The sequence below is a fragment of the Cetorhinus maximus genome, chromosome 9 (genome assembly GCF_964194155.1).
Source record: "Cetorhinus maximus chromosome 9, sCetMax3.hap1.1, whole genome shotgun sequence".
Lineage (NCBI taxonomy): Eukaryota > Metazoa > Chordata > Chondrichthyes > Lamniformes > Cetorhinidae > Cetorhinus > Cetorhinus maximus.
The window spans coordinates 94496371-94508452 of record NC_135887.1 but is presented as its reverse complement, the minus strand read 5'-3'; the positions used below and the strand labels follow the sequence as shown (position 1 = coordinate 94508452).

General features: G+C 43.2%; 1 protein-coding gene across 1 annotated transcript in view; it reads left to right on the top strand.

Moving 5' to 3' along the window:
- otog (otogelin) overlaps positions 1-12082 on the top strand; it is a 322018-nt gene that overhangs the window by 17261 nt on the left and 292675 nt on the right. The window contains exon 6 of the mRNA XM_078549607.1: positions 5488-5618. Coding sequence (XP_078405733.1) covers positions 5488-5618 — 131 coding nt within the window. The remainder of the gene's footprint in view (positions 1-5487; positions 5619-12082) is intronic.

Here is a 12082-nt window from a genome sequence, read left to right as displayed (position 1 = left end):
CCTCCCTTACCCTGCCGAGGAACATGAAATCCATCCCACAATGTGGCAGGTACGCAGCCAGAATTTATGATTAGCTACATGCCTGTTTGGGTTGGTGGGGAGGTGGGGGTGGGTGGGGGGGTGGGGGTGGGGGGGCGTGGGAATGGAAATAAAGCTTGACTGACACCACTTAAATGTGATCAGCACTTTTCAAAGGAAGTGCACTTGGCTGCAGACAGAAAGAAATGTTTTCTGAAGAAAGAAATGGCTAGAATAAGCACTGACAGGCCCTGATACAGGTAGTGGACATCAGGAAGGAAGGAGGTTCTCTTCCCCTCCAGGCAGCAGAAAGTCCTCCAGGCAATATCTGTGCCACCAATGAGAAGAGGTCAATGCCTAGAAGTTTGCTCCCAGTACATGTCTCCAAGGATGAAAGCATTCAGTGAAGTCTCCAGAGTTGGTAATATAAAAGTACTGCTTTTTATTCTCTCTGCATATCTCTGCCACCTCTGGTCTCACTTCTCTCCTCCCCTGCTTTCCTTTATTCTCCCCTGCACCTCCTCCACATACCCATACATTGTTAACTGCATACTCTCATCAATATTCCAACCTCACCTCTCCATATCTCACATTTAATATACTACAGACGAACTATTCCAGCACAACTGACATTTTCCCTAACATCTCACAGGGATCACATTAACAATGCTTTTCTTTCAGGAGATGTTGCCCATAATCTGAGACCAGAAACCACCACTGGAGGAGGCAGAACCCACCTCTACATGTGTTACCCTTGAGCAGAAATTAAGGTGGCCTTTACAAGAAGGGTAAACGTCATGGACCATGACTATTGGCAACACTGGAAGAGATGTCAAGCAGGCTTTGATCACAACTTAACCTCTTTTTTTTAACTTCTTTCTTCTAATTCAAACTACACACTCTGGATGATAAACGGCAGATGCTTTCACCAGCACACCCTTCACACCAGAAGCTAACCTTTGCCACTCTCCTTCACTCTATATGTACAAAATGTGGAAGTCCCTGTGCCACTCAAGGTATAGGAGGACAACATTCTTGCAGATGCAGTGTCACTCAATCTGACCCCAGCAAGCATCAGCTCAGAGATAGGCACTATGTGCACTTAAGAAGATAGAATAGAGGAAGAGTTTTCACATGATTGATCACCAGACACTCCTATGCAGTAGATATGGCAGTGGGATTGTGCACTGAAAGTGCCATCTCACCATGTTGCAGATTGCATGCATGTTCTGGTGCAGTGGATTCAGATGCTGAGCTTGAGTGCCCAGCTGATGGCCATGCACCAGGAAATGATAAGTGCTCTTAGAAACTTGCTAACAGGCTTACATTCGCTGAGAGAATGGATGAGTCAAACTTCAACTTCCGTCCAGGCTTTGTGGAGAGCATTCTGTTCAAATTGGAGAGACTGGTTGGCTCCATGATCAGAACAGTGGTACCATCATGATAGAGCTTCTGTAGCACCTCATGCTACTGCGGTGGAAGCTTAAATATCTGCTGTGGGGAAATGTCAACGGCTCCCAGAGCATCACATCATTACTGCACTCTGGGCTTATGCAGAGCCATAGGAGTAATCAGGTATGGTGACTAGAGAAAGGCATTGATTCCATCATAGATTCACTCTTCACTCAGGATACCAGCATGCCTGCTATCCTGCCACCCAGTTCAATGACTTTATTAGTGCCATACAGCCAGCAGGACCAGATTGCCCCAGCCCATGACAAAATTCTGCAGCTTTCAGCCGGGCCCTCAATGCCCAGAGCTACTTGAACTTGTCCAGCACGATTATGTGGACTGCCCTCAATGGAAGCTTACCCAGCCTTCCATCTCCCAAGCTATATCCACTGGGAATAGACCTCATAAGAGCACTAGGTTAGATAAATGAGCACACAAGACAAGCATTAAGGTGGTTCTGAATTATTACTGTTAAATATTTTGCACATATAGAATTGAGTTGTTGGGTAAATTGTTTTCTTTTGGGTAAGTTGTTTTCTGATATGTATTTGGTATTGGTCATTCTACTTGTAGTGAAGTGAGAGTAAGACCCAAATGAATGGGCTGAAGGAAGACAATGAGGATGGTGATAGTATGGACAGTAATGATTAGGATTGTAGAAATATTGGTGAATTTAGGATAGGAGGGATTGCTCACATGAAGCATTTTTGAATGAGCTGCTTGTTACTGCCCTGATAGTTAGTGGCACTGATGGACAACACTGCTAATGCTGTTCCTTCTCCTCTTCCTTCTCCAACTGCTCTTTTTGCCAGCCAGATAGTGGTACAGGCTGGTCCCTTATGATGGCAAAGTTACAGTCCATGCAGTAGATGTAGACATATACAGATACTCTTATCATCTCCTTAGTAAACTAGCCAGTAATATAAAAGAAGATTGCAGGAGTTTTTTAGATATATAAAGGGTAAGAGAGAGGCAAAAGTAGACATTGGGCCGCTGGAAAATGACACTGGAGAAGTAGTAGTGGGGAACAAAGAAATGGCGGAGGAACTGAATAGGTACTTTGCGTCAGTCTTCACGGTGGAAGACACGAGTAACATCCCCAAAGTTCAAGAGAGTCGGGGGGCAGAGGTGAGTATGGTGGCCATTACCAAGGAGAAGGTGCTAGGAAAACTGAAAGGTGGATAAATCACCTGGGCCAGATGGATTACACCCCAGAATTCTGAAGGAGATAGCTGAAGAGATAGTGGAAGCGTTAGTGGTGATCTTTCAGGAATCATTGGAGTCAGGGAGGGTCCCAGAGTACTGGAAAATCACTAATGTAACACCCTTGTTTAAGAAGGGAGTGAGGCAAAAGACGGGAAATTACAGGCCCATTAGCCTGACCTCGGTCGTTGGTAAGATTTTAGAGTCCATTATTAAGGATGAGATTTCAGAATACTTGGAAGTGCATGATAAAATAGGGCAAAGTCAGCATGGTTTCATCAAGGGGAGGTCACGCCTGACAAATCTGTTAGAATTCTTTGAGGAGGTAACGAGTAGGTTAGACAAAGGAGAGCCAATGGATGTTATCTACTTGGACTTCCAGAAGGCCTTTGACAAGGTGCCACACAGGAGGCTGCTCAGAAAGATAAGAGCCCACGGTGTTAGAGGCAAGGTACTAGCATGGATAGAAGATTGGCTGTCAGGCAGGAGGCAGAGAGTGGGAATAAGGGGGTCCTTCTCAGGATGGCGGCCGGTGACTAGTGGAGTTCCGCGGGGGTCAGTGTTGGGACCACAACTTTTCACTTTATACATTAATGATCTAGATGAAGGAACTGAGGGCATCCTGGCTAAGTTTGCAGATGATACAAAGATAGATGGAGGGACAGGTAGTATTGGTGAGGTGGGGAGGCTGCAGAAGGATTTGGACAGGTTAGGAGAATGGGCAAAGAAGTGGCAGATGGAATACAACGTGGGGAAGTGTGAGGTCATGCACTTTGGTAGGAAGAATAGAGACATAGACTATTTTCTAAATGGGGAGAGAATTCAGAAATCTGAAGTGCAAAGGGACTTGGGAGTCCTAGTCCAGGATTCTCTTAAGGTTAACTTGTAGGTTGAGTTGGTAGTTAGGAAGGCAAATGCAATGTTGGCATTTATTTCGAGAGGACTAGAATATAAAAGCAGGGATGTGCTGCTGAGGCTTTATAAGGCTGTGGTCAGACCACATTTAGAATATTGTGAGCAATTTTGGGTCCCGTATCTCAGGAAGGATATGCTGGCCCTGGAGAAGTTCCAGAGGAGGTTCACAAGAACGATCCTAGGAATGAAAGGCTTAACATATGAGGAACGTTTGAGGACTCTGGGTCTATACTCGATGGAGTTTAGAAGGATGAGGGGGGATCTGATTGAAACTTACAGAATACTGAAAGGCCTGGATAGACTGGACATGGGGAAGATGTTTCCATTAGTAGGAGAGACTAGGACCCTAGGGCACAGCTTCAGAGTAAAGGGAAGACCTTTTAGAACAGAGATGAGGAGAAACTTCTTTAGCCAGAGAGTGGTGAATCTATGGAATTCATTGCCACAGAAGGCTGTGGAGGCCAAGTCATTGAGTGTATTTAAGATCGAGATAGATAGGTTCTTGATTGGTAAGGGGATCAAAGGTTATAGGGAGAAGGCGGGAGAATGGGGTTGATCAGCCATGATTGAATGGTGGAGCAGACTCGATGGGCCGAATGGCCTAATTTCTGATCGTATGTCTTATGGTCTTATGGTCTTATAGAGACTTAACTTTTTAAAAAGTTTGAACTTCCAGTGAATAGCTGAAAGGATGGTGCTACATGATTTCATGTTTTAAGACCTTCATGGTAACAAGCAAAGTAAAAGCAACATAAACATTGGGCAGAAATTTCCCCCTGTCGGGGGTGGTTGTGCCAGGGTGGGTGGGAGCGAGTGGGAACCCGATCGGCGCCCCTGATCGGGTACGCACCGCTAATTAAGGCTCGCCCAACATGATGCTCCCTGTGCGGGCGAGGGGAAGGATTCCCTGAGTCGGGGCCTGCGCTCTTTTGCGTGTGCGCGCGAAAGAGCACAGAAATCTCCCTGAGGCATAGAGGTGCCTCAGAGAGATTAGTTTATGTTTTGAAAAATGGAATAAAGGTAAAAAAAAATTTTAAGGACATGTCCCCTCATTGAAACTGTCACATGAGCTGGGACATGTCCATTATTTTTTTCAAAAAATTTTATGTAATTAATAAACCCTTCATGAAACCTCACCCCACCTGTGGATGAGGTTTCATGAAAAATGTGAAGGCCGCCTGGGCTCTTCGCCTGCCCGCCAACCTTAAGGTTGGACCGGCAGCATTCTTAACAGCTTTAATTACTTTGTTAATGGCCTTAATAGGCCTTTGACAGTTCAGCGGGCGCCCGCTGAACTGACAATCTAAATGACGCACGGTGACATTGGGACACCTGCCCCACGGCCACCACATCTGGTGCTTAACATCTCATGATCCAAAAAGACGAATCCATCTTTTCCTTTCCCATTGCACAGATGCCATTATCTACAGACATTCATTACCCCTTAATTTTCATACTCTCATTCATACTCCTCATCAAAGCTTCTACCCAACCTTAAATCAGGACAATGTATGTATTCACAAAATTTTCAGTGAAATATAACTTAATTTCTAGCCCGGTCTGTGAATGTGTCTAATGTTTCTTCATATCACGCTTCTCACTGGTGCCAGTGTACAACAGGTTAACTTTTAAAACTAACCTGATGCCCTGCAGTAGGATGCTTCCACTCCCACAATGGCAAGCAGTCAATGACTGGTGTTCCTGACACCAGAATCTTGCTGTCTTCATGCAAATTTGACTGAATGCAGAAAGTCTTGTGGGATTAGCTCACTTTTCAATGAATGACCACTAATTATGACCTGCTACTTTTCCATTTCATTTTTATTCAAGGGGAAACTCTAGACTTCAAGGACCATTTATTTTTATCAAATGAAGTTTAATTATTTTAATTTTTTTTAGGTTTGTTAACAGAAGAAATAGCTATTTTTGGTAACAGTTGGGGAGAAGATATGCCAGATGAGAAACCTTGCCATGTGATTCCTGTCAACTACCCAGCACCATGTTCTGGACAAAGTCAAAGAGAAATTGAAGTTAGTTATAAGCCAGTTTTATTTTAAACCAAGTTTTGTTTGCAAGATATTAAACTGTTTTGATGTTGCTTATTAATAATAGAGATTATGACAATAGCTTCAATGTTTAATTATTTTCAGAGATCAGCAGAATTGGAATATAACAAATTTCTGCAATATGTGTTCTTTCAGATATAATTGATTTTAGGAACAGACAGTGCCCTTTCTGATGAGCAATAATTTTATATTCCAGAATCTGTAACTGCTTAATCGGATAACAATTTTCATAAACAGTACATTTCCTGTAATGTTGCCTGTGTGCTAAACATAAAGCCATGCTAACAATTTGATGGGATCCATTATAGGGGAGACTGGGGGAAATGTTTTATAAGAAAGACATTAAGAGTAGGGAGGCTGAAGTTAGGAGCAGAAAGGAAGACAATGAGAGTGGAGGAGCAGAGATCAACAGAGGAAAGGCAAAGTCCGATAATGATATTAGAAGGGAAGACACTGCCAGGTGTACGTAGCCCAAGATCTGGATAAAAAGCTGGCTAAAAATGTTGAAGATGAGGCCAGAGGTGGAGAGGTTGGCTACAGAGCAGGAATTTGAGTTAAGGAACAGAGACACAGGGACTGGTCCCTAATAAATATGTTGTCAATAATACATAAATAATGGATCAATGAGATGAATCTACATTAATAAACAGGATAGATTTGGTCAGATTTATAAGTTTACCACACTCTAACACACGATAAAGGAAAGTAATTTTTAAAAAATGCATTTACGGTCTGTGGGTGTCGCCGGTTAGGCCAGCATTCATTTCCCATCCCTGATTGCTCGTGAGAAGGTGGTGGTGAGCTGTTTTCTTGAACCGCTGCAGTCCATGTGGTGTAGATACACCCACAGTGCTGCTAGGGAGGGTGTTCCAGGATTTTGACCCAGCAACAGTGAAGGAACGGCAACATATTTCCCAGTCAGGATGGTGAGTGGCTTGGATGGGAACTTGCAGGTGTTGGCGTTCCCATGTACCTGCTAACCTTGTCCGTCTAGATGGTAGCGGCCATGGGTTTGGAAGGTGCTGCCTAAGTACAGATCCTTGGTGTGTTTCTGCAGCGCATCATGCAGATAGTATACATTATTGCCACTGTGCATTGGTGTGGAAGGAGTGAATGTTTGCGGAAGGGGCACCAATCAAGCGGGTTGCTTTGTCCTGGATGGTGTCAAGTTTCTTGAGTGTTGTTGGAGCTCCCCTCACCCAGGCAAGTGGAGAGTATTCCATTGCACTCTTGACTTGTGCCTTGTAGATGGTGGACAGGCTTTGGGGAGTCAGGAGGTGAGTTACTTGCCACAGAATTCCTAGCCTCTGACCTGCTCTTGTAGCTACAGTATTTATATGGCTAGTCCAGTTCAGCTTCTGCTCAATGGTAACCCCCAGGATATTGATAGTGGGGGATTCAATGATCGTAATTCCATTAAACATCAAGGGGAGATGGGTTGGATTCTCTCTTGTTGGAGATGGTCATTGCCTAACACTTGTGTGGCATGAATGTTACTTGCCACATATGAGGGGGATTCAGTGATGGTAATGCCATTGAATCAAAAGGCGATGGTTAGATTCTCACTAGTTGGAGATGATCATTGCCTGGCACTTGTGTGGCGTTAATGTTACTTGCCGCTTAAGTGAATAATTAAGTAATTAATTAAAACATATTAAAGATAGCAGGACAGGTGATATGTCAAGGCTGCAGCATGTGGGAACTCCTGGGTACCAGTGTGATCCAGGGCATACAAGTCTTCAGTATGTGCTTGTGGCTTGAGGAGCTTCGGCTCAGAGTCATTTAGCTGGAGGCTGAGTTGCCGATACCGTGACACATCAGGGAGGGGGCAAGTTGCCTTGATGCTTTGTACCAGGAGGCAGTCACACCACTTAGGATATGGTCTTCTGATTTGGTCAGTGGTCAGGTACAGGTGTGTGTGACTGCAAGTAAGGCAGGTAAGGGGACCCAGAGGGCAGGAGTGCAGGAGCCTCAGCCTTTTCAATTGTCCAATAGGTTAAGGTTTTCTCAGCTTGTTTGGATTAAAATCGGGCCTGTAGGATTGATGAGCAAACTGACCTTGGCACTGTGGTACAGGAATCCATTCAAATGGGGTGAGCAAAAATGAATGTAGTGAGGGAGATTGACACTGTTCTGCCCAGCAAAGAGCGAGAGTCCAGAAGGCTGTGTTGTCTGCCCAGTGCCAGGGTTTGGGACATCTGCTCAGGGCTGGAGAGGAACTTGCAGTAGGAGGGGGAGGACCTAGTTGTCACGGTCCATGTAGGTACCAACGAGGTAGGTAAAATAGGAAAGAGATTCTCCAAAGAGAGTATGAAGAGCTAGGCACTAAATTGAAACGCAGAACCTCAAAGGTAATAGTCTCTGGGTTAATACCTGAGCCACGTGCAAATTGGCATGCAGAAAATAAGATTAGAGAATTGAATGTGGGGCTCAAAGACTTGTGTAGGAGAAGTGGGTTCCAGTTTGTGGGGCACTGGCATCAGTATTGGGAAAGTGAGATATGTACTGTTGGGACGGTCTACACCTGAACCCTGGACTGGTGTTCTAGTGAACTGCATAACAAGGGAACTAGAGAGGGTTTTAAACTAATTAGTAGGAGCAAGAGGTCAAACTTGAGAAGATGTAGTAAACCAAAGTGTAGAGACAAGGCAAGAGAGAAAGGTATTAATATCGGAAATGATAAACAGAATATGACAGGAAGGGATAGAGAATACAAATCTAAAAAGTAATATGGCAGTCAAGGCTAGAGGTTACAAAAATAATAAAAGGATAAAACAAAGGGCTCTGTAACTGAATGCACGTAGCATTTGAAACAAAACAAACGCACTGATAGTGCAAATAGAAATAAATAAGTATGATCTGATAGCCATCACAGAGACATGACTGCAAGATAACATAGATTGGGACCTGAATATTGAAGGGTATGTGACATTTAGGAAGGACAGGAAGCTAGCAAAAGGTGGAGGGGTGGTTCTGCTAATTAATGATGGTATTAGTGCATGAGAGATGAGTGATGGGAGAAATGATAAAGGTCAAATGAAAAAGTCAGTTGTAAGAGTGGTGTACAGGCCTCTTAATTGCAATTACATTGTAGGACAGGGTATAAAGGAAGAGATAATGGGAGCTTATCATAAAGGTACGGTGAAAATGGGGGATTTTAATTTACATATAGACTGGAAAAATCAGATGAGCGAAGGGAGCGTAGATGAGGAGTTCATAGAATGTTTTCGGGATAGCTTTTTAGATCAGTACATTCTGGAACCAACGAAAGAGCAGGCTATATCAGACCTGGTATTGTACAATGAAATAGGATTGATTGATAACCTCATAGTGAAGGCAACCCTAGGTAGCAGTGATCATAATATGATTAAAGTTTACATTCAGTTTAAGAGACAGAGAGCAGGTCCAAGACTAGTATTTTAAACTTAAATAAGGGCAATTATGTGCGAATGAAAGTAGAGCTAGCTAAAGTGAACTGGCAAATGAGGTTAAGGGATAGGTGATTAGAGATGCAGCAGCAGACATTTAAAGGGATATTTCAGAACACACAGAATAGATACATTCCAATGAGAAAGAAAAATTCTAAGGGGATGACCCACCCATCTATGGTTAACTAAAAAAGTTGAAGACAGTATCAAACTTAAAGAAAAAGCATATAATTGCATAAAGACAAGTGGCAGGTCAAAAGATTGGACAGAATATAAAGAATAGGAAAGAATGACAAAAATACTAAAAAGGAGGGAGAAATTGGAGTATGAGCGAAAGCCAGCTAGAAATATAAATTAGAAAGCCAGAGTTTCTATAGATACTTAAATAAGATGAGTTAACAAAGTGAGCATTCTTCCTATAGAAAGTGAGTCTGGGGAATTAATAAGGGGAATAAAGAGATGGCAGGTGAATTGAACAGGCATTTTGCATCGGTCTTCACTATAGAGGATACATGTAACACCCCAGATATAGATGTGAATCAGGAATTGGAAGGGAGGGAGCAACTCAGAAAAATTACAATCACCAGGGAAGTGGTATTGAGCAAATTGTTGGAGCTGTAGGCTGACAAATCCATAGGTCCTGATGAACTTCATTCTAGAGTCTTAAAAGAAGTGGCTTGTGAGATAATTCATGCGTTGGTTTTAATTGTCCAAAATTTCCCTGGATTAGATTGGAAAATAGCAAATGTAATTCCTTTATTCAAAAAGGTAGGGAAGCAGGAAGCAGGAAACTACAGGCCAGCTAGTTTAGCATCATAATAGGGAAAATGTTAGTTATTACTAAAGATCTTGTGCAGGGCACTTACAAAAATTCAAGGCAATCAGGCAGAGTCAACATGGTTTTGTGAAATGGAAATCATGTTTATCTAATTTATTGGAGTTCTTTGAAGGAGTCATATGTGCTGTGGATAAAGGGAAACCAGTGGATTTATTGTACTTGGATTTCCAGAAGGCATTTGATAAGGTGCAACATCAAAGGTTATTGTGGAAAATAAAAGCTCATGGTATAAGAGATAACATTTTGGCATGGATAGAAGATCGGCTAGCTAACAGGAAACAGAGGGCAGCCATAAATGGGTCCTTTTCTGGTTGGTGGGATGTAATAAGTTGTGTGCTACAGGGATCAATGCTGAGGCCTTAACTTTTTACAATTTATATAAATGACTTGGATGAAGGGACTGAAGATATGATTGCTAAATTTGCTGATGATGCAAAGATAGGTAGGAAAGTAAGTTGTGAAGAGGACATGAGGAGGCTACAAAGGGACATAGATAGGTTATGTGAGTTGGCAAAGATCTGGCAAATGGAGTATAATGTGAGCAAATGGGAAATGGTCCATTTTGGCAGGAAGAATAAAAAAGAAACATATTACCTAAATGGTGAGAGATTGCAGAACTGAGATTCAGAGGGATCTGGGTGTCCTGGTACATGAATCACAAAAGGCTAATATGCAAAAACATAAAGTAATTAGGAAAGCTAATAGAATGCTATTGTTTATTGCATGAGGAATTGAATATAAATTAATAAGGTTATTCTTCATACTGGTGAGATCCCATCTGGAGTATAGTGTTACAATGTTGGCCTCCTTCTTTAAGGAAGGATGTAAATGCATTAGAAGCAGTTCAGAGTTTTACTGAACTAATACCTGGAATGGGTGGGCTGACTTATGAGGAAAGATTGGACAGGCTAGGCATGTATCCGCTGGATTTTAGAAGAGTAAGAGGCGACTTGATTGAAACATATAAGATCCTGAGAGCTCTTGACAGGGTGGATGTGGAGTGGATGTTTCCTCCTGTGGGAGAATCTAGAATTAAGGGTCACTGTTTAAAAATAAGGGGTGCCCATTTAAGACAAAGATGAGAAAAATAAATTCTCTCAGAGGGCAGTGAGTCTTTGGAACTCCTTTCCTCACTGGACTAGTAATCCAAAGACTCAAGGTAATGCTGTGGGGACTCATGTTCGAATCCCACCAATGCAGATGGTGGAATTTGAATTCAATAAAAATCTGGAATTAAAAGCCTAATGATGAGCATGAAACCATTGTCAATTGTAAAAACTCATCTGGTTCACTAATGTCCTTTAGGGAAGGAAAGCTGCCATCCTTACCTGGTCTGGCCTACATGTGACAACAGACTTATAACAATGTAGTTGACTCTTAAATGCCCCCTGAAATGGCCTAGCAAGCCACTCAGTTGTATCAAACCATGACGAAGTCTATAAGGAATGAAGCCGGACAGACCACTCGGCATCGACTTAGGCACCAGAAACGACATCAGCATACTTAGCCCTGTCGACCCTACAAAGTCCTCCTTACTAACATCTGGGGGCCAAAATTGGAGCGCTGCCTTACACACTGGTCAAACAACAGCCTGACATAGCCATTCTCATGGAATCATACCTTGCAGACAATGTTCCAGACACTACCATCACCACAAGTGGGTATGTCCTGGCCCACCGGCAGGACAGACCCAGGCAAGAAGACTGCAGCCCCAGTTTTCAGTGACACGTCCCTTGAGAGCCTTTTGGATGTCGTGGAGGCCCGCCGTGATGTCCTCTACCTCCGCTGTGGCCGGAGGAGGGCGAGCAACATCACCAATCTGGCTGGGGAGGCGGTGACAGTGGTGGTCAGTGCCAATGCTCGCAAAAGAGGACAACCACCCAGTGCCGAAAGAGGATGAATAATCTCCTCCGTTTTTCCAGGGTAAATCACTCTTCTCATCACTTCCAACTTACACAATTACAAACCCATCACACACCCGCAGGGATCTCACTCACTGCCAATTTAAGGAACATCACTATTCACTCTCTCACACACCTTAATTGTCCCATCCATGGGACCACTCACCACTCACACAAGCCAGGCATACTTATCATCTGGCCTGAAACTGGCCTGGCAGGTGTCCTGCATACAATTTCCCCATCTGTATTCATGCAGGACAA